Raw genomic sequence first — 24,062 nt, forward strand, 5'->3', positions numbered from 1 at the left:
AATTGAGGGTTGGGAAGAGGGTCACTGCAATTTTATAGATGTTGAACCAGAGGTTCTACTGAAACATCCAGGTAGAGGCATTCTGAAGGCAAATGGAGATGGAAGATTGAAGGAAATTCAGGAGAGAGATTAGACTTAATATGTGGATTTGAGAGTCAGTAGTATAGAGGTTGTTGGTAATTAATCTGTTAGAGGAGATTAGATTTCTCAAGAAGAGAGTATAGTATAAAGACAAGAGCCCTGGGGGACAGAAAAGAAAGAAACAAGTATACATAGCATCTGCTGTGTGCTAGGCACTATGCTAAGCCCTTATCAATATTATCTAATTTGATCCTCACAACAAACCTAGGAGATAAGTACTATTATTATTATCATCCCTATTTTATAATTGAGAAAAGTTAAATGACTTGCCTTGGATCACTTAGAGTTGGGGAATTGTGATAAACCATCAGGGAAGAATAAGAAAAAAATAAAAAGTCAGATAGTTATGAAAAGAACCTTGTGAGAGTAGAGCCTTGGAAGTCAAAGCAAGAGAGAGGATCTGGGAGAATTCAACGGGCTGAGTGCAACAGAAAAGTCAAGGAGAACAAGGACTGAGAAGAGTCCATCACACTTAAGTTAGAGCTCACTAGTAATCTTTGAAAATGGTATCCTTCTCTTCCTATTCATTTTTCTTCCATTTTCCCTGTTTCCCACTGGCAGATCTTCCTGACACTACCATTTTGGTGAGGGGCCCAAGCTGACCCATTTTCATTACCCTCTTCCATGTCCTGACTTTGTGCTTGGACACTGTGCCCTCTCCATAACCCTCTTTTTACACCCTTTAAAAAAATAAATTAATGCAGTGTACTACAGAGACTCTAGAGAGGTAGTCTGCTGTGATAGAAAGAAAAGGCCTGGATTTGGAGTCAGAGACCCTGCATTCAAATTCTAATTTGACTCCTGAATCCCTAGAAGACCTTGACCCTCTTGGTCAAGGCTGTCTCAAAGGCTCATTTTTCAACTCTGTAAAATGAGTGGTGAGGGGCAGCAAGATGGCTCTGTGAATAGAAAGCCAGGCCTGGAGATGGGAGCACCTGGGTTCAAATTTAGCCTGAGATATGCCATAACTGTGTGACCCTGAGCAAGTCACTTAATTCCCATTGCCCAGCCCTTACTGCTCTTCTGCCTTGGAACTGTCACTTAGTATCAATTCCAAAGCAGAAAGTAAGGGTTTTTTAAAAAAAATAAATGGTGAATCAGTGTTCAGGACTGTTACTATTTAAATCTATGATCCTATGTGCAGGAAAATAATGTAATAATAGAAATTTGAGCATCCAGAGTCAGAGAAAGCCCCTCAGTTAATCCTGATTCTTCATTTGGTTATCCTGGGAACCAGTCTTCCCCCCTCCCACCCCTCTTCACCAGAGGTCCCTTCTCTCACATTTTATTCCTCAGTTCATCCTTCAACCAACATTTTTCCTCAAATACTCCAAGGAATCTGTTTTCATCAATCCAAATTCTCCCTCTTTGGAAGCCTATTAAAATCCTACTTTTCAAGGGGGAAAAAAAAAAAGAATATTTAAAGATAATCTTTTCTTTGGCCTAAAAGCCCTTACCAGACCTCACAGTTCAAAGGTAGAGAAATGGTTCAAGTGTAATAACCCAAAACCAAGGCAGGAAAATGTGCTTGTCTTGATAAAAATCTTGCTCTCTTCACCTTGTGAAGTGACTGACTGGCTATTGATCCATTTAAGGGTAATCTCCTCTTCCCATACTACTTGGAGCTATTGGTGCATCTTTCTCCACTGAGAAAGAATTAAGATGTTGATGGCAGGGAGGAGAGTCACTTTGTTTTCTTCTGGGGAAGAATTGAGGAGAGTGGTCAGTGAAGGGACTGAGTAGTGACTAGCATTTGAGCTACCATACTAACTCCACAACTGTATTTTCACATCTTGTTTTCCTTAGAGACTTCTTTTTCCTTCCCTACAGGTAAAGAAGACACTCAGAAAATCAGTTACACCTCTAGTCTGGCCACCATGCATCGGGGAAATGTTGCTAGCAAAGGACCCCTCACCCCAACACACGGGTGGCAGCAGCCTCCCCGCCTTCTCATCGTGGATGCTGCACTCCCCTCGTGGGCCACGGTCTGCTCCAATCTCTGCGAGGCTCTGCAGAATTTCTTCTCTCTAGCCTGCAGTCTGGAAGGCCCTAGCCGCATGTCCTTGTTCAGCATGTATGTGGTTCAGAGTCAACACGAGTGCATCCTTCCCTTCGTGGTGAGTAGAACCAGGAGAAGACTCCCCCGAGGCCTTGAGAATGGTCCAAGAAGTTGTACCACAATGCACTGAGTCAGAGCAGCGAAGGCTTAGGCCAGGAAGGCAGCCTGTTACCATTAAAGAGTGAAGTAGAGTGAAAGTGAACCAGTTTGGAAGCCAGATAAGCTGGACTTCTGCACAAAATCCCACTCAGATGCTTCATTGTAGTCTGGTGCCAACTCTGGGCCCTTGAAGGTGATGGTAGCAAAGCATAAAGTAGGTCCTTCTGTGTTAGAAAGGCTTCGAGTAGAGTCTCAGTTACAGACTGCTCACTTTCTGAGGACCAGCCTAGCTCCTCTCCATCAGTATGTCTACTTGGGACTGACTTCTTTGGCTCTCACAACACTTGATAGAAAAATCCAAAATGGTTGGAGGGTCATCTCTGTTTGTGCAGTTACAGGGGAAGAATTATATAAAAAGAGGCAAAATGGGTTAAGAACCACATTTTTAGATCACCCATAAACATTAGTCCAACTATTGACACTTTAAAACGTAAGCTCCTTACCCTTTGCCTAGCAAGCAGACATAAATGAAAGCAGAAGACACAGAGAAAGAAGGTGCTGTTAAGTGGAAGCACGGCCTAGCAGTGTCCTGGGAGAGGCAAATAAAGGAAGGAGTTGGTGGAGCTGCTTTATTCTGGAACAGCAGACACTGCTTCGCTGAGCAAGGACAGACAAAGGCTGACAATAGATCCCGAACACTATTTGCCAAATGTCATGAAATTGGTTTCCTTCTGAATGGAGTGTATAAAATGATGAAATCCAGGAGTGGAATCAAAAGGCCTTTCATGTGCAATACTCTGAATTTGGCCAATGACAGATTGACAGAGAAGTGTCAACAAAGAGGAAATGTTTATAGAAATGGCAAGAGATTGCCATTAAGTTACTGTAAGAAAATTATTCTTAAGGAGGCCAGACTTATTGATCAGTGAAGCTTATACAAGGAAACGGAAACTATGCTGCATAATGCTACACTTGCTCTTTCTGTGATAGTCAAGAATCGGAAACTAAGGCAACGATTCCTAGTGGAGAAATGCTAAACAAATTACAGTATATGAATAAAACGGAATGTTACTGTGCTAGAAATTATGAAAGATCTTTTCAGAGGAGGGTGAGTGTACTTTGAACTGATGCAGAAAGAAGTGAGCAGAAAGAATAGAATGATTTATGCAAAGATAACACTAAAAAGCAAAACAATTTTGGAAGATTTTAACTCTGATCAATGTAATGATAAGCTAGGAGTCCAAAAGAATGAAAGTCAAACATACCACTCAGTTCCTGACAGAGAGGTGATAGGCAGTTAGATGGCACAAGACCTCAAATGAATAAGATACAAATTAAAATATTTCCCTCAGCGATTATTAGCAGTGTTGCCCCTGAGCAAGTCACTTAACTTCCGACTGCCTCAGTTTTCTCATCTGCAAAATAATGATAATTATGGCACCTACTCCCTAGGATTATTATAAAGATAATAGCTGGAAAGTATTTTATAAACCTTAAAATGTTATTGTTCTCATATATTTTCAAACATAACTAATGTGAGAATTTGATTTGCCAGACTTGTGTGACTTTATAATAGGCTTTAGTTTGCTGTTTATTTTTGCCCTTGTTGTTTTGTTTTGTTTTACTAAAGGTGGGAAGGGTATTTTTTTTTAATTTTTAATTTTTTTAATGCTTGTTAATTGAAAAATAAAAATAAGCTATTAAAAATTTCACTCCAATTTGCAAAAATTTAGCACCTGTAAAATAACTAGTAAGATATGACTTAGTAGCCAATAGAAGCTTGCTGCCTTTCTTAAACTCACAGATCATAAAATCCCCATACAACAAATACAGACCTCAGAATATCCTCGAGAATGTAGCAGATAAGTTGCTAGATAGACAAAAGCATTTCCCACAATCTCCTGAACATAGTATTTATCCATAAGAAGTTAAGAGCAATGCTTTTAGTAACTACTGTCATAGAGAATACTCATGATCTCCCAAGTTCCATGGGATGGAAAACTTTAAAAAGACAGAATCCCAATAGAAGAAATGAAAACTGGGTTGGAAGAGTATGAAGTACGTGCCACCCCTGTCATCTTTTCTTCCTGCAGTTGTCCCAAAGATGTGTTCAAGAAGCATATGGAGAATGAACTAACAATGATTTGACTTCAAAAAACAGTCATTCTAATTATTTGTGCAATACTCTGGAGATCATTAAACATAAAAACCTCTTTGCAACCTGTCTCAGGACCATTTCCCTGTGAACTCCACCAAACTAGAAGAGAACAAAAACAATTGTAATAATAGTTGACTCATGGAGTCTTTAGGTTTATCAAGTGCTTTGCTTATATGAGTTGTGTGTGTGTGTGTGTGTGTGTGTGTGTGTGTGTATGTGTATATATTATATTGTACATATATTATAAAATGTAAATATATTAACTTTATATATTACATATGATGTATACTACATATATATTATGTATAAATGCTTGCTTTACGGGGGTCATTTTTTATGTATATTTGTTTGTTTATTATTTATTTTTGGAAGCCCTTACCTTCTGTCTTGGAGTCAATACTTTGTATTGGTTCCAAGGCAGAAGAGTGGTAAGGGTAGGCAATGGGGGTTAAGTGATTTGCGCAGGAAGTGTCTGAGGCAGGATTTGAACCTAGGACCTCCTGTCTCTAGGCCTGGCTCTCAGTCCACTGAGCCACTCAGCTGCCCCCTCATTTTATATTTTCAACAGTCCTGTAAGGTGTAGATTTTTTAGGTATTGTTAACAAAAATAGGAACCTACCCTTCCTTTAGGACAGCTAAGTGACCCAGTGGATAGAATGCCAGGCCTGATGTCAAGGACTCCTTTTCCCAAGTTAAAAATATTATCTGAAACACTTACTAGCTGAGTGACCCTAGGCAAGTCATGTACATTGGTTTACCTCAGTTTCCTAATCTGTAAAATGAGCTAGAGAAGGAAATGGCAAACTACTCCAGTATCTTTGTCAAGAAAACTCCAAGTGGAGTCAAGAAGTGTTGGGTATGACTGAAACAACTGGACATCAACAAACCCCCTTCCTCTGCATAGGATTCTGAATCCCTGGTTTGGGAAAGACTACTAAAAATCATTTAGTCTATATCCCTTGATCCTATTGTTTAAGGTTTCCATGGTAGAAATTCCTCATTTCCCTTGGGGGCCTACTCACATATTGTCTGACTAGGCACGTCCACTGTTTCTATTGGAGCAGGATTTCCTCATTCCAAGAAAGGGAAACCATTTTTGATTGTGTCATTTATTTCAATATTTCAAGTATCTATGACTTCTTTGGCATGGGGACTTCTTCCACAAGGGAGTCCATATCCCTTCCACACCTCAGTAAAGTTTCCTGAATTGCTGTGACCAAAAAGTGGCCATCCTTCTAGTAGTGATCCTTCCAGTACTTGACTAGTCTATTCCTTAAATGACAAACAGCCCTCACATCCTGCCCATATGATAGAACTTGCCAGAGCTTGCCTCTGCTGCCATAGCCTTTGGGAGCCCAAGGTTACCCTCACACCACAACTTGGTGTCAGAAGAGGATGTCATTGGAGACCTATACTGTGAAGAACAAAAGCAGTGTGTAATCCATCTTGGAGCCTAGCTCTCTGGGCGCTTTAAAAACACAGTACTGTACTGTTGTGCCTGTCGGATGTGCCTTGGGCCTGGGGTGTGGTGGAAGAGCCAGAAACTAGTGAAAGACCCAGGCTCTTCAGCCAACCAGCCCTCGCAGGTACAGTCATTTAATACTTCCCTGGGAATTCTGCCCTGTGTTGGGCTTTTCTGGTAAGTACGACTGAAGGAGTTGTTGGAGAGGCCTAAAATAAAATGTGTCCCTGATTTGGCGCTCTCCAGAATCCAGGCCCCAAGGTATGAGACTAGTGCCAAGTGCCCACAGTCCATCCGATTAGTGGAACCTTCTAGCCCTCAGGGTGTCAAAAAGAAAAAAATCCAATTACTCATATTGCTTCCTTCACCCTAAACAAGAAGGTTAGTTGGGGAGGCCCAGTTCCAACGTTAGTCAACCAAACTATATATTTATTGAACTAAGGACTAACTAGAGAATAACTCGGCATCATGACAGTATAGGAATTATAAAAGAGAGATTGACCTGCTCAGATACAAGGATAATTTGTTGGAGACAGGAGGGAGGTCAAAAGAAGAAAGGATTCTTCTCCCAGTAATGGTTAAGAAAGAGGGAAGCAACTATTGCCTCCAAGTTATAGTAACTGTTGGCACTCATCCTACTTTTACAAGATACATGTTCTTTTCATGTGGTTGATCGTGTGGAATTTGAGGGTGTTTCAGAAATCTCCTTTTATGTCTCTGTTTTCTGCAGATTCTGGATTTCATGAATGTTAGTTATTTCTAAACCCTGAGTCTCAATACAATTGTTCCCTTGTTGGGCCACAAACGGAATGCACTGTTTGGGTGGGTTTTGGAGTTGGGGATGTCAAAGTTAAGAAATGACAGTGCCTCCCTGGAAAAGGATTCAAGTTCCTAGAGTTTAACTGGATTTTTAAAAAAAGTTCAATCAGGTGTCAGTGAAACCCTTTGAGGAGTAGCCAGGTGACTCATTCAGCTGCACCTACACCAGCAAAACCCACTTCTCTGCCCAACTGGTAGCTTCAGTGCTTCATAACCAGTGTCTTAGTTTTTACACAAATATGTCCATTCATGGAGTCCTTCTGCCCACAGCTAAAACTAGGCCAGTTTTAACAAGTGAATACCCATAGCCTCAGAAAGTATTTGCTTCTCTTCTCCCCTGGGGCCCTCTCTCACAGAGGAAACTTGTTTGTCCTTGTTGAATCAGGAAGGATTAATCATTCTTAGGGACTGACCAGGAAAAACTTCTCTGCTTCCCTTCACTGATACATATCACAACTCTTTCATAATGCAGTAGATGGTCTTTCTCTGACTGAAAATTTAATCACCTCAAAACCATGCACCAATTTGAATTTAAGCTGGTCCTTAGATGACAGGTATATAGTTCATCACCATGAACATAACTTGACTATCCAAACAGTTTTTGCTCTGTGTGGTGCGGTGGAAGGAACTCTGGACAAATCTGAATTTATCCTATTTCCAACCCCATTTCCAGGATAGCTTCATTTTCTCACCTCTTTAAGGTGCGTTGAATAAAGGAGTTCCATGATCAATTTGATGAGCTCCTTAATTATGGGATATGGTCTATTGTCTAGGCATTACAGAGATTCTAAGTAGAATATAGGCATCCCAGTTGGCAAAGAGGACAGGGAATGGATCCTGATTGGGTTGGAGGAAGTGGGGTTTCCTCAAAATGGTTGGCTGACTGAAATCTAAGAGGACAAACTCTTCTCCCAAGAGCCACTATTTTCTGCTGGCCTATAAAGAAGAACAAGAAACCATAGCTGACATGTTCTAAATACATGAATGGTTGGGGGAGATAGTACTTGAATAGTTAGTTCCTCCCCTATTTCAGGATCTGATAAGGGTTGCTTTGGGACAAAAGTACATTAGGAATTGTATGGCTTGCCCACACAACCTGAGAGGAAAAATCTTGAGAATGGACTTTTCTGGTCCAAGAAACAACAGACACTGCTAGGCTTCCTGCAGAACGTGGTAGAAATAGACACATTTTAAAGAAGTTCTTTCCTGACCCTGGAAAAAAGGTTGCTCTCATGAATGAAACTGCATTGGATTGATTAAGGAGATCATCAGATTGTTCAAGAAACTTCCCCTAATCCTCACTCACTTCCCCCAGTTAAATATTTGTTGTTTCAGAATCAAACTGGGATGCCTTTGGGCACATTGGCTCATACTCCAAATTCTGAATAGTATTTTGGGAATTAGAGAGGAACTAGCAGTTGTTCTCTTGATTACTTTCTCCAGTGCCTTGCATTAAAAGCCACCCCCCCCCAATATGTCTATGAGACATAATTTTTAGATATTCACATAAGTTTATAACTATTTCTGGAGTTTAGCTTTATCCCTATTACCTAATCATTCATTTGAAGACTAATTGAAGGCAAGGGCTTCAGAAAAGTAGATTTGGGGAATGAATAGAAGTTGAGGGTCTGGCCACTTTAAGCAGCAAAAATGTTCCGCATCAAATATAACAACATTAATTTATTACAGTTAAAACACACATATCTCCTTTGTTTTAACAATTAGTAAACTGCCAAAGGGTAAGACAGATTTCATATTAGTAGCAATCTCACTTATGTTATCTTGTTTAATTGGGGTTTTTTGGGGGGCGGGGTCATATTTTTGTGAGGTGTTGAGAGAGAGAGGTAGAGCCAAGGTGGGAGAAATAGCAGAAAGAAATACAGCTCCACAATTCCTCCATAAAAGATCTAGCAAAGACACCAGACTGAGTCCTTATTGGGAAATCCAAGAAAAAGTCACAATGAGTCATTTTTCCAACCCAAATGAACATAAGGTGATATTGTAATCTGTGGTCTAAACAGGTCCAGTCAGAAACAGCTGCACAGAGCATTTTAACACAGAGCCTGAAAGAGGGATAAGCCTGTGTACCAGGGCAAGATGTCCCAGAGGGACCTGAACTGGTATATAATGCAGGAACAAGTACCAACTGACAGTTCCAGTGCTCATGTTCCAGATCAAGGGTGAACTGAGAAGGGAACCTGTGCATAGAAGTAGCAGTGCAGGGTAAGGAGCCCTATACTCTGTACTGAGCAGGGAGCTAGCCTAGACCCACAAGCAGCAGCTGTGTGAGTCCAAACCTGGGAATAAAGCAGAACAAGAGTCTCAGTTCCAACTTCCAGTCCAGTCTGAAGCCTACTTCTGATTAACCAGGTCAGAGATCTCAACTTTGTAGGTCTATTATTTAGAACTAGCAGAGCTTCCCAACTGTTTAAAAGTGACTGTTTCCAATAGCAGTCTATTGGAACTCCAACTAAGAGCAAGCCCACAAGTGTGTTTCTCAGATTGAAGCCCAGATCAGGAACTTGCAGAGCTCAGACAAGGATGTTATCAACTATACTTTGCCCTGGATTAGACCATTTGGGAAGCACTTTATTTTTTAAAATCCCCAGCCTGAGCTGTCTCTGGGATCCTGAAATAGAATAATAATCAATACCTCAAAGAAAGTAGTAGAATTACCAGTCCAAATATTTTCTCCAGAAGTGCACAGAGCCCAGTCCTAACATCAAGTCCAAAGTTGGGAATCGGGTTAAAAGAAGGAACATGGAAAAAAAAATCCCACTATAAAAAGATGTTATGGTAAAAAGAAGACTCGAGATATATGGGGGGGGGGGGATGAGTCCAGAACATCAATAAATAAAGCTTCAAAGAAAAGCACAACTTGGGCCCAAGTTGAGCTAGAATTCCTGGAAGAGAGGAAGCAAGAGTTTGTTTTTTAATTCAAAGTTATTTTAAAAATCAAACAAAAGTACTAGAGGAGGAAAATGTAAAAGAAATGAGAGGTTTGGGGAAAAGAATTAGAGATATAACAGCCTGGAACAAAAGGTATAAAAACTTAGCAAGGAAACAAACTCCTTGAAAATTATTAAGGGCCAAAATTTAATGAGACAACATAGCAAAATCAAATTTAAAAGTGTGAAAAAAATAGAAGAAAATGTAAAATTTTTCTCAGAAAAACAACTGAGAAATAGATCAAGGAGAGATTTTTGGATTACTTAAAAGATACTGAAAACCAAAAAAGGGAATAGGACCCCTAGTAATCATTTGGAGAAATCATAGAAGAAAGCAGCATAGATTTCTTAGAACCAGAAGGCAAAATAGAAATAAAAATGAACCCATCGCTCACCTTATGAAAGAAACCCCAAAATGAAAACTTCCAGGAATATTACAAAATCTAGAGCTTCCAGGCTAAAGAAAAAATACTGCAAAAAGCTAGAAAGAAAGAATTTTAAGTACTGAGGAACCATAGTAGGATCACACAGAATTTAGCAGCACCACTCAAAAGGAACAGAGAGCTTGGAGTTTGATATTCCAGAAGACAAAAGATACGCACTTACAACCAAGAATTAATACTCAGCAAAAATAAGTATAATTCCCTGGGGTGGGGGTGGGGTGGTTTGAAGGGGGTGTGAGAGTGAATCTTTACTGAAATAAAGGACTTCTGAGCATTCCTAATGAAATGAGCAAAACTGACATACGAGCACACAAGTCATGAGTAGTGAGTTTTGATGGGTCCTGTTTCTATGTCGAAGTAAAATTTATTAAGAAGGAAAGTTTCCAGTCTCTTTCCTTTAATTCCCCCAAACACAGGTAGCTTTAAATCAAAAATAGAGTATTATTAGAAAAGGGTAAATTGAGGCCAGATTGAGAAGGACTTTAAACACTAGACTAAGGAGTTTGTATTTTTCCGTCAGCAGTTGAAAACATTTTAATGAACAAATGACATAAAGGTATGAATTGCATTGACATACCAGTGGTTTCACAGATATAAGAAACCCACTTTATCAATGTAGATCAACAATTACCCTGTATCTATAGTTTTAAAGATTACTTCAGACACCAAGCTCTTAAGTGATAATGCCAGGGTCACATACCTAATATTTGGCAGGGCAGAACTTGAAAAAGGCCTTCCTCATTCTATTGCCATCTCTCTGTCTATTACACAAAAACATTATCTCTCCTATGGAGAGATGATTTTGGTAGCCATATGAAGGATAGATTACAAGGGCCAAAATTGGAGGCAGGAGAACCAGTTAGAAGACTTTTAAAAGTAATCTGGGAGAGAGGTGATGATGGCCAGAGCTAAGATAGTTGCTATGTTTGGAGAAGAGACAAATGCAAGAAATTTTGTGTAAGTAGAATTGACAGAATTGACTTGGAAGATAACTGTGTTGAAAGTGAAGAAGGAAAAGTAAAAAATAACCTCAAAGATACTGGTGCATTGCTGGTGAAGTTGTGAATTGATCCAATCATTCTGGAAGGCAATATGGAACTATGCCCAAAGGGCATTAAAAGACTGCCTACCCTTTGATCCAACCATACCACTGCTGTGTATATACCTCAAAAAGATAAGGGAAAAGACTTGTATAGAAATATTTATAGCTGTACTCTTTGTGGTGGCAAAAAATTGGAAAATGAGGGGATGCCTTTCAATTGGGGAATAGCTGAACAAATTGTGTTATCTGATGGTGATGGAATACTATTGTGCTCAAAGGAATAATAAACTGGAGGAATTCCATGTGAACTGGAATGACCTCCAGAAATTGATGCAGAGCGAAAGGAGCAGAACCAGGAGAACATTGTACACAGAGATGAATACACTGTGGTACAATAAAATGTAATGGACTTCTATACTAGCAGCAATGCAATGATCCAGGACAATTCTGAGGGACTTATAAGAAAGAATGCTATCCACATCCAGAGAAGAACTGTGGGAGCAGAAACACAGAAGAAAAACAACTGCTTGACCACATGGGTCAATGGGGATATGATTGGAGATACAGACTCTAAATGATCACCCTAATGCAAATAATAATATGGAAATAGATCTTGATCAATGACACACGTAAAACCCAGTGGAATTGCTCTTTGGCTATTGGAGAGGGGTGAGAAGAGGGAAAGAACATGAATCATGTAACCATGGAAAAATATTCTAAATTAATTAAATAAACTTTAGGACTTTTTTTTATTTTTTTTTTAACTTTAGGACTTTTAAACCTGGTTATTAGAAAAATGGAAGAGTAAGCAACAGAAATTGGAAAATTGAGAAGGGCATGTTTAGAAAATAGTATAGCCCTACTTCAGTAACTCATCATGGTATAGCAATGATTCTGTTTTTTGAAATCTGTGCCATCAGAGCACAAGCTTTGTTAATTAAATTTTCTTTTATTTTTCATTTAACAAGCATTTCTTTCTTTGCCTTCCCTCTTTCCCTCCTCCTTCCTCTACTGAAAAGAAAAAGGAACTCCTTTTTAACAAACATTCAGGCTCAGAGGATAGAGCGCCAGGCTTGGAGATGGGAAGTCCTAGGTTCAAATCTGGCCTCAAATACTTCTTAGCTATGGGACTCTAGACAAGTCACTTAACCCTCATTGCCTAGCCATCACCAGTCTTTTGCCTTGGAACTAATACACAGTATCAATTCTAAGAGAGAAGGTAAGGGTTTAAAAAAAAAAAGATGTGTGATCAACTGGCCTCAGACACTTCTGAGTGTCTAGCTGTGCAACCTTGGGCAAGTCACAACCCCAATTGCCTAATCCGTGTCTCTCTTCTGTCATAGAATTGATACTAAGACAATAGATGAGGGTTTAAAAAAAAAGATGCAGGATAAAGCAAAACGTTCCCACACTAGCCTCTTCTGAAATGTGTCTCATTTTGCATACTTAGACCCTAACCTCTCTGTCGGGAGATGGACAGCATTCTTCATCATTAGTCTTGGCCATTGCATTGAACAGAGTTCCTGAATCTTTCAAAGTGGTCATTTTTACAGTGTTGTTACAGTCTAAATTGTGCTTCTAATTCAGAGCCCAAATTTTGCCAGTTTCTCCCAAGCTGGAAAAGCCTCGTGTGTGGGCTGCTTGACAGACTCATCCAGGAACTAGCCCAAGTTTGCAGAGGTTCATCCTTAAGCTGGCCACAGGGTGAATTTTTCAGCTGCGGCAGCTTTCAGTGACCATCTCCCAAGTTGTGGAGGGTTTCTAGCCTGTGTTGTTGAAGGGAAGACCCACCCAATGAAATCACCAGTCCTTAAAAGGACAAAAATGTGGTCAGCTCCAGAATTAAGTACAAGGCTGTTAGATCTGGGAGACCTGAAAGATCGCTTCATTCAACTCCCTCATTTTACAGAGAAAAACCAAGGCCCAGAGAGATAAAAGACTTGTCCATTGCCCCGTGGCAAGGAGTAGAATGCAAAGCTGTCCCCGTGCTTTTCCCATTACATCACCGTCACACTTCCCATCATTTGCCTCTTCCTTGTCTTTTGCCTTGTCTGTCCAAGAAGACTATATGCTATTTGTTGCAAAAGCTGCCTTATACTTTCATTTATTCAACAGACATCTATTAAGCACCAATTTTGTGTAAAGTAGTGGGTTTTTTTTTCTGTGTTACTCAAGCACAGATGGGCACATAGATGGCTAGGCACCTGCTTGCATGGTTTAATTTTAGAGCCTAGGTTGGCCAACCCCACAAATAACTCTTTTTGCCTCCCCATCTGCTGCTAATGCTTGGAATTTTTCTAATGGATTCTTTCCTTCCACAATGGAAGCCCACTTTTAGAATGAGAATATCATTGTAGTTAAGGGAGGAAAAAATCAGAAAACTGGATTCAGATCCTGGTTTCAGTACTTCCTAGCCAGTCACTTAAGTTGGTTGTGTCTCCATTTCCTCATCTGTAAAATGGGACAGTACTGCAACTTCATAGGATGGTAGTTGGAAAGCACTTCATAAGTCTAGATGTGCTATGTAAGTTTGAATTATGCCTCTTTGGAAAACAAAGGCATGAAGTTAACTTCATACTCTTAGGTAAATGACTGTCCGCCCTCATCCTAAGAGCAGGCTTAGAAAAGGGGAGGACTAAGGAAAGGACAGGCCTCTGATGAATGTGAGGCTTGGTTGCCCCACTCAGGAGAGTGTGGCTATATAATAGACTAAACGTCCCTACATACTTCACTGCCATGATGATAGTGAATGGGACAGATAGAACACTATCCACGACAGCATTTTTCTTAGTTTTGAAAGTGAATAAATTCCCCCTTTTCCAGGAAAACACCTAAGGGAAGGTAAGCAAAGCGAGTCGATGTTTGGCCTGAGAAGAAACAAAGAAAAACTCTTTGATAGGATAACCCTACAAGTGAGCCAGATCTCTCCGGGACGATGCTCAGTTGTCGTAACTCAGCTGCTCTGGCTTATCGATGGGGGGAGAGGGCTAGAGAGGGCATTAGGGGTTTTCCTATTCTTGGTAATGAGGCCCGGCTGACTGATTTGTCCTCTAAGATGGTGGTGGGTGTTCCCATCTGGGCCAGGTTTGTTTGACTCAATGAAGATGAAGATTCAGCTTTGCTGGCCCTCTTCTGAAAGAGGCTGCCTCAACTTGGTCACAGAGTGATGATTTATAACTGTTATTCTTCCTCTGCAGCAGGTGAAAGGGAACTTTGCCAGGTTGCAGGCCTGCATCTCTGAATTGCGCCTGGTGCCAAGAGAAGGGATTTACCAGCCCCAGAGATCCTGTCTGAATGTGGCGGTGCAGGATGGGCTCCAGCAGTTCAAACAGTACAGCAGGCATGTGATGGCGAGTGTGGCTTCAACCTCGGTGGAGGTAAAGAATACCGGCTTCCTGGGCTCCCCACTTAGAGGCACCATCTTTTCCTGCTAGGTTGTATAGTCAGTTTACATGGGGATTTACAGTCCTATAATTACCCACGTTATACCGTTTTGTCTTTTGCTCTAAATGTTTATATCAATCTCATTTCCTTAGCTAAACTATAAAAACCGTAAGGGCAGATGCTGTCATTTCCTTCTTTCACAGCCTCCACAGCACAGTCTAGTGTAAAGCTAGTTGTGCAGTAGTCACCTGGAAAATACAAATTGAATTGGAATTAAAATTATGTACCAAACCCTTAATCAGAGTCAATCTGAAAATGCAGCCATGTTCCTTGGCAGATCTCTGGTGTGGCAGCCATCAGATTGGTGTATTTGTCTTCCTGCCCTCAGGGATTTGCTAATACTTTTGGTCAGATCTTGGTGTCAATGGCATGACTTGGGATCAGCTCTGCAATGGCTGGGAGGCAATATTACACTTTCTTTTAGTGCCTGGGTCTGACCTGGTGAAGGATTTTCTTGAGAAATAATCAGTTTTTTGTTTGTTTGTTTGTTTGTTTTTCAAGAAATTAAAAGAAAAAGCAATCTGATTTCCTCCACCTTCATTATCATCCAGAAGTGTTTATCGAATGTCTAAATACTCATGGAGAACCACACAGACCAGGTCCTTCAAGGAGCTTATAGTCTCGAGACACTTGGTGACAGCGATGAGCTTATGTCAAACATATAATCAGTGGAATAAAACTATTCAAATAAGACTTGAATGAATAGTGAAATAATTATATCATGTACATGTCGAAGATTATGTACATCTAGATGGAGGGGGCAAAGGGACATTGTAAAAGGAGAAGAGTCATTGGAATCCTGGGCCCAAGTCGAGCCAGGTGATCTTTGTATACACCTGGAACTTTTACTCTGAGAGTTTATTCCCAGTGATTTCTTTGGGAGGGGTGAGCACATCAGCAAGCTGTCATTAGGTACCTTTTATTTAACAGGACTCGGTTCAAGGATATGGTTGCTTCCTCTCCACATACATACTCAAAAGCTCTTAAATTTCTACTTCAAATTTAAATAGAAATGATTCAGTGGCATTTGAGACAATGCTGAGAGATTAAAGCAGTCATCTCTTCTCAGAGAAGCAGCAAGAAGGATGCAGAAAAGTGTAAATAAAGGTACCGCAGAGAATCAACAAAACTCAGCTGTCAGCATATCATCATCACAAAATTAAAAGTCAAAGCATTATCCTGTTAACAAGCAACTCACAGCCTCTTTTGGAGTGTACTTTCTCAGGTGTTGTTATTGGTTGGGAAATGTCTTCTGGGCCAAAACAAGATGTGTCACCAACCAAAAAAAAAAAATAAATAGTGGTTTAATGGAAAAAGCTCTGAATGTAGGGTCAAGATGATCTAGGTTTGCATTCTGGGGCTTGCTAGCCATGGGAAATTATTTCATCATAATGAGGATTAATCTCCTCAGTTTACAATCTAATGGAGGAGACAGCTTACAAATAACTACATAAAAACAAGATACAGCATACACTGAAAATAATTAACAGGGGCAGCTGGGTAGCTCAGTGGATTGAGAGCCAGGCCTAGAGATGGGAGGTCCTAGGTTCAAATCCGGCCTCAGACACTTCCCAGCTGTGTGACCCTGGGCAAGTCACTTGACCCCCATTGCCCATCCTTACCACTCTTCCACCTAGGAGCCAATAAACAGAAGTTAAGGATTTAAAAAGAAAATAATTAACAAAGGTAAGACATTAGAATTAAGGGGGATTGGGGAAAGCCTTCCTATCAAAGGTGAGATTTTAGGCTAGGCTTGAAAGAAGCCATGAAAGCCAGGAGCAGAGCAGAGGAGAGAGAAATTCAGGCATGGGGAACAGCCTGGGAAATTACCCCAGAGTTCAGAGGTAGGGTGTGCTGTATTGCAAGGAGCCTAATGTCACTGCATCAGAGAGTATGTGGAGGAGAGTAAAGTGTAAGAAGCCAGAAAAGGTAAACTAAAAACTGAATGAATAGTTTTGCATCCCTTCACCATCCTCATTACTTTCCTCTGTATGCATCCTAGTTTATCCTTAGATCAAGGAATTTAGGGCTGTAAAGGGACCTTAGAATCATTTAGTCTTACCCTCTCATTTTACAGATGGAGAAACTGAGACCCAGAGAGGTTTAGTGACCCATCGGAGGTCATGTAGGTATCAAGGAGCAGAGCCCAGATTGAAACTCAAGTCTGCTGATTTATAATCTAGTGTTTTTTCCCATGATTATACCTATTCCTCTCTGTGAGGTCTCAGCTGATCATTGGGGATATCCATTCATCCCATTGACCGATAAATCTGTTATTTGCTTTAGCCAATAGGGATGATGATGATGATGATGATGATGATGATGATGATGATGATGATGATGATGTGCATTTTTATGGGGCTTTAAAGCTTGGAGTTTACATATTTTAATGGAGCCTTACAACAACCTTGTGGGATAACTAGCATTATACCCATTTTACAGATGAGGAAATGGACCCAGAGAACTTGTCTGTGGCCATACAGCTAATGTCAGAGATGGGAATTCAATCCAGGTCTTACACAGTGCCTGGTATAACACCATATGCTGTACCACCCCTCTGAGAGAGTAGGAAATAGCCTTCGATGGGGCTGATCAGCTGGGCCTCTAGTGTGCTGAGGAAGCTCTATCTTAAAGGGATTCAAAACCCTTCCTCCAGCACTTTGTTCCTTCTGCCTGTCAAGAAAGGCTTTTGGTCCCTGGCCTGTAACCATTTGCAAGGCTAAAGCAACAGAGGCTAATACGTCTAATGATTGATAGTACAAATAATCCCAGTTAGACTGGGGGAGAAGAGAGCCTGATGATTTCTGGTTTTCTCTTCAGATTACAGTTCTGACCTGCCAGCCTGGAAAAGAGATTGTTAAACAGCTGGAGGGAGAGTTGCAAGACACAGACTTGGTGAGCCTCCGGAGACTGCAAGTCACCGAGATCTCAAAAGGAGATGTCTTGGAGTTGATGGATTCACCGCCCAGCCAAGGCCCTGTCGAAGAGCTTGGCAGCGATGGTGAGTACGGGAAGAAAGGGTGGCAGTGCTGAGGAGCCAGCTTTTGGGGTAAGGATGACTCAGTTGGGATCTCTCAGTGTCTCCATGATGGGCCCTGCAGCTGCTGTCATGATTCAAGCAGGTGTTCCCTTTATCAGAAAGATGGGTTTTGATTTCAACTTGATTCATTATTTTCACTCGTACTTTTTCATGGGAAAGTGAATAGACTCATAGGAACACAGAAATGCAGTATTTTAGATACTAAATTACATATAATAACAAATTTCCACATAAGTTTTCCAGAGTTATATGATTGAACCTCCCTCCTCTCCCTTCCCTCTCCCAGTGCTGGCAGATAACTCGTTCTGGATTATACATGTATTATCACATGTATTTTAGAGCTGGAAGAGATATTTAGTGTTTTCTGGCCCAACCCTTTCATTTTACTATGAAGATCTTTAAGGCACAGGGAGGGGAAGGGACTTTGCCCCCAAGGCACTATACCAACTGATTTCTCTCCAGTGTGCTTGCCACTATTTAAGGATCATAGATTTAGAAAGAGAAGGGACTTTTGAGGTCATCTGCACTAATCCCCTTATAACCCTTTTATCCTACCTTTGAGGAAACTAAAGAGAACCAGAGAAGTTAGGTGACTTGTCCAAAGTCACACAGGTGGTAAGCAGAGCCAGGATATGAACTCGAATCCTACGATTCCAAATTCAACCTTTTCCCACCATACCACACTACACTACTCAGTTTTATTATTCTTGGATTACTCCTGGTGTATTGCCCCATCTCTTGCCTTCTGGTAGATGGAGATGTGAATCATTCATATCCAATGGAAATTTTCTTTCTTATCAGCTCATCAAACTCAGGCAGATATCAGATGGGAAGGAATGTAGCAGCAGAATCAGGATTAATATAAGACTCCTTATTAGCCCCAGCCATGGGTTCAGATCCAGCCTCAAAATACTTCTTAGCTTTGTGACCCTGGACCACTTAACCCTGTTTGCCTCAGTTTCCTCATCTATAAAATGGGCTGGAGAAGGAAATGGCAAAGCACTCCAGTATCTCTGCCAAGAAAAACTCAAATGGAGTCCCACGGAGTCGGACATAACAGAAATGACTGAACAACAGCAACCTTGTCTTCAGATGCCCTATGGAGGATTCTTGAAGATCAGACATAATTTTCTCCCCAGTGACACCCCACCCTGATGCTATAACTGATCTAAGTCCCTCCATGAAAGAGGGGTCTCTCAAGAATGGGCATCTTGCCTGAGGTCTGGGCTCAGGAAATGAGTCAATGGGTTTGTTGCTTCCTTGTCAATAACCATTCGATCAACAAGCTTTCACTGAGTGTTTACTGTGTACAAGAGATGAGAAGAGAAAGAATCAAAAGGAAGAGACTGAAAGGCTTACAGCCTAGGTGGGAAGACAGGATGTAGAATAACAGGGCTGCAGGGCAGCCTGGGCTACCTGCCAACAAATGGTTGGCCTGTGCTGAAAACCAGGCAGGGAACCTCTCAGAAACACCTTCTTTGTCAGCAATATCTTTTCTGGGTCATCCTTGCCCCGGCTTCATATGGCAAAATGGGGATTGGGACTCCAAAGGAGTAAACTACAAACTGAATTTCATTTGCAATGTGATAATTCTCAAAATTTTTCTTTCTTTTTGTTTTCTATTGTTTTACCACATTTAAGACAATGAATTTCTTCCTCTCTGTTAGCTTTCTGTAAGTTTATCACAGAAAGAGCTATATATTCAAACTAAAATAGTTAAGAAAAAACCAGGCACTCACCCAAGGAGTTTGTCATTGTCATGGAGAATATATATCCTTCTTAGAATCAAAATGATTCTCTCTTGATGGCTGATTTTTCCAGACAACCCAATTCTTTAGGGGTATGGTAATTGATTGAATCAAAACCCAGAACATCCAAAATTATTCAAAAGAGAGCTACCTAGCCATCCACAATGAAAAAATAAACTAGAGAAAAAAAGGCCTGTTACCCAGATCATGATGCCTTTAAGACTGGCAGCCCACTGAAGCAGTCTTTCAGTTTATCCATCTTGGACAGGTCCTATACATGTGCAAGTTGCTCTTTTGTTATCCTCGGTTCTCATTACATGTCTGCTCTACTTTACGAGGAGTTTGTAGGAGGAGGAAGGCGATGGAATGATGGTTGTGTTCATGAGCCAAAAACTGAATAAGAAGAAATATGACCCATTTCCTCTTAGGTAAAATAGAGATCTCCAAGGACCCTTCCAGATCTGAATTCCTATACTACTAAACTAAATACCTTTTCTCTTATATATCAGTAAATACTTTGATCGCTGACAGGGCCTTTTCTGATGAGCTCACTTTGCAAGTTCATGAATTAACAGCCAGTGTTTCATGTTCTTGTACTTGTGTCTGTTGCCTATAGAATTAGAGTCCTTAGTCTGGCATTGAAGAGTCTCCAAAGACTGACTCCATCCCATCTTGCCAGCTTTCTTTTCTGCTGCTTCCTTTCACACATTTGATTTTGCAGCCATGATTGCCATTCTATCCATTTCTGCTTCTATGCATTGTCAAAGACCATCATCCAAGCCTGGAATACATTTCTCCACACCTCTGTCTGTAGAAGTCCAATGGGGAGAGCATTGACTGTAGGGTCAGAGAATCTGGATCCTACCTGTGATGCATACTACTTGTGTAACCTCAGGCAAGTCATTCAACTTCCCTAAGCTTCAGTTTGACCATTTGTAAAATCCAAGTTGGACTAAATTGCCTCTGAGGTACCTTCAAGCTCTAGATCTGTGCCTCTATGGTTTTGTAAAACCCTTATCTTCAATACTAAATAAAATTTGTTTAGCCTTTCCCCAATCAATGATCATCCCCTTAGTTTCAGATCTTTTCTACAGCAAAAAAAAGGGCAACAAATGAGATAACATGCTAAGCCTTGCAAAGCTTAAAGTGCCATTTAAATGCTAGCTATGTGATTAATATTATACATTTGGGCACTTTCCTTTTGCTTTTTTGGGGTAGGCCTAATAATGGTACCCCTAGGTAAAAGGGTCTGTACAGTTTAGTGGCTTTGGAAGTTTAGTTCCAAAATGAACCCAAGAATGGTTGGGCCAGTTTACATCTCAACAGATAGGTCCTCAATGACCTCTCTAGCCATTGTCATTTCCTTTTTTTCACCATCTTTACCAATCTAAAAGGTGTGAGATGGAACCTCAAAGTTGTTCTGTTAATGAATTTCTCCTATATTAATGACTGAGAGCATTTTTCATATGGTTGTTATAGCTTGCTTTTCTTTTAAGAAAACTTTATGTTCATATCTTTTGACTTATTTTTATTCTTATATATTTGGATTAGTTCTCTATATATCTTGAGTATCAGACCTTTATTAGAGAAATTTGCTACAATGATATTTTCCCAGTTAACAGTTTCTCTTCTTATTGTAACCATTGATTTTGTTTTTAAAAAAGCTTCTTGACTTTATATGGTCAAAATTGTCCATTTTATTCTCTATCCCTTGTTTCACAAAAGCACTACTCCTTACCCATGGTTAGCTTTTTATCGACTGTTCTATAGCATGATTTGAGGTCTAGTGCTCTCATTAAATTTTCTTAGGTGCAAAGGAGACATCCATATAAATTGATATCTCATATTTTACCTTATATCGTACTTCCTTGTGCATTCGACTAAACATCTTGAGAACAGGGGCATTAGGACTATATCTTTTTTCCATTTTTGTAGTCTTAGCACCTAGTCTCAGTGCCTTGTAGGTGTTAGGTGCTAAAATCAATGTTTGCTCAGTTAATACAATTATAACTCTTGAATCGAATCATTAGGGGATAAACAGAGCAACCCCTGGGAGTAGACAAGGGGAATAAATTCCTTCCTCTCATCCCATTCCAATATTTGGATATAGGTAAAATAAGGTTACAGTGTACATCAAAGGCAGTCTTGAAAGGGAAAAGAAATCTTATGAGAAAGAGGTACATACAAAGACATGCTTTGGAGAAGGAGGTAGAGAAAGGGTAGGCTGATAGGGTGAGTGGGTGGGATATAGGTTGACTGTGAATTCTCAGGCCAGCTGGTAGTAGCACCCCTGTGTCTCCTCTCCCAGCCTTCCTTGAGTCAGAGCACTGAATGAGTCATCTCCCCAGGAAGGTCCGTGTATGTGATTGCCTTTGAAGTAAGGAAGTGGTTACAGTACAGCTTCCTGAGAACACTTAACCAAGGGTAAGCTTTTTCTAGTGGTAAAGAAACCAAATCAGTTGCATCATCTACTGCTGCCATCTCCCCCCTACCCAACTGGCTTTGTTCAGCTAATCCTATACTCCTAATCTCATTTGTGACCTGACATGGGTCTGTTTGCCAGATTCCTGATCAAGATCTTTGGACTGTTACCCTGGGCTCCTCTTCACCCCCTCCCATGGGGGCTGTGGACTCACAACTCCCTGAGGCAGATCCTGGGGATTTGATTCTCCCCTCCAAGAGATCAATAGCTCACTATGGTGCTGCCTCCACTCTGGAGTTGGATTCCAGGGAAACCTTCAAAATAAAGCTTCAGTATGGCTCCTGGCTATGTTTCCCAAAATTGTCTTAAGTACATATCTGAGTATATGACTTCCTAACACAATTAACTGCTATTGCTCTAGAATAAAATATAAACTTCTCTATTAAACTTTTAAAGCCCTTTACAATTGGTGTCCCAAAGAATCTCTCTAGCTTCATGGAACATTACTCTGTCTCCTGTACTCTCCATTCCAGTGAAAACTAGCCTTCAATTCCTTTATTCCTTACACACCGCCTATGTCCATGCCTTTGTGCTGGCCATCCCACATCTGGAATGTCCACTCTCCTTACCTCCCCCTGATAAAATCCTTCTCATCCTTTAAAAGTAGCTCAAACCCCATCTTCTGCATAAAGCTTTTCCTGCTAGTGCCCTCCCTCCCAAACTACTTTATGGTTTTTAAAATATAATGTATAGGGTTTATTATATCCTTTTTCATTGTTTATTTCATTGTTATTGTAATTTTTCCAAATTACATGTAGATACAATTTTAATCATTGTTTTCTAACATTCTGTACTACATGTTGTCCCTCTCTCTACTCCCTGAGATGACAGAGAGTATGCTATAGGTTGTCCGCATGTTATCATACATTATATATTTCCATCTTCCTCGTGTTGTGAAATAAGTCGTATATTGCTTCCACTAGAGAAAAAATCATGAAGGGATTAATGTGAAGAATGGCATGCTTCACTCTGCATTCAGACTCCATCAGTTCCTTCTAAATAATCTTTTTTCACCATGAGTCTGTAGAGAGAAACCACTCCCTAAATTTGTCCTACCCCACATCCCATTTTGCATGCGTTCTTTGCGTGATGGAGGGGGAGAGAAGTAAAAAGGTATGGTGTGAGGGGAGGTCACTCTCTCTGGGTGTGTGGAAGAGAGGCTGCTGTGTGCTCCAGGGTTTTTTTGTGGACTGGCAGCTTGGCAGGCTTCCTGATTCAGCTTAGGGTAATTTAGCCAGGTGATATTTTTCTGTCTCCTTCCTACATTTCCCTCTTTTTAGTTTATCTCCATTTTGACTAAAACTTAATTGTTAAGACTCCTGACTTGAGAGTTAATTTTATAGACCTGTGACCACAATTTTTTTATTAATATTACATTTAATAATTTTACTTTTATTATTACAAGTCCCTTGGTGTTGATAGTAGTTAAGTCATTCCCATTTGATCATCATACGTTATTGTTCCTGTGTACAGTGTCCTCCTGGTTCTGCTCATTTCACTTTGCATCACTTCACATACGTCTTTCCAGGTTTTTTTTGTGGTCATCCTGTTAGTCATTTCTTAGGGCACAGTAGTATTCCTCTGCAATCATATACCATCCAAACTATATGTAGTATCTTACAAACTTCCTGTGGACATGTGGGGAACTTTGAAACTACATTCCCCATGATCCAATGGGTTTCCGGTTTTGGAGGAGAGAGAGAGAGAGAGAGAGAGGTCCCCACATATAGGGCAGCTTAAATTCGGAGGTTTATCTACTTTGTACATATTCCCTTTATATTTATGCTGCATATTTATATGTGGATTTAATGACTGGTGCATTAGAATGAAGGCTCTTTGTGAGGAAGAATTGTTTCATTCTCTGTGCATGTATCCCCAGTACTTAGCTCAATGCTAGGCACATATGTTATTTATAAAAATGATGAAGGCAGATATTAAAAAGGAAAATAGTATTTTAATAAAAGCCATGCTGATAGAGATAAATTATTAGACCACTCGCCTGGTAAAAACTCTTCAAAGTTACTGCCAGTGCCCGTCCTCGCTACGTAGCCAAAAGAGCGCGTCTCAAGCCCAACCTCCGAATTTAAGCTGCCCTATATGTGGGGACCTCCCCCTCTCTCTCTCTCTCTCTCTCTCTCTCTCTCTCTCTCTCTCTCTCTCTCTCTCTCTCTCTCTCT

General features: G+C 40.5%; 1 protein-coding gene across 1 annotated transcript in view; it reads left to right on the forward strand.

Moving 5' to 3' along the window:
- Positions 1–2,018: 2,018 nt before the first annotated feature.
- The window catches only part of LOC123251851 (meiosis 1 associated protein), an 88,877-nt gene continuing 66,833 nt past the window's right edge, over positions 2,019–24,062 (forward strand). Inside the window, exons 1-3 of the mRNA XM_044681173.1 lie at positions 2,019–2,258; positions 14,369–14,548; positions 17,436–17,616. Coding sequence (XP_044537108.1) covers positions 2,019–2,258; positions 14,369–14,548; positions 17,436–17,616 — 601 coding nt within the window. The remainder of the gene's footprint in view (positions 2,259–14,368; positions 14,549–17,435; positions 17,617–24,062) is intronic.

Source organism: Gracilinanus agilis, chromosome 6, assembly GCF_016433145.1.
Source record: "Gracilinanus agilis isolate LMUSP501 chromosome 6, AgileGrace, whole genome shotgun sequence".
NCBI lineage: Eukaryota > Metazoa > Chordata > Mammalia > Didelphimorphia > Didelphidae > Gracilinanus > Gracilinanus agilis.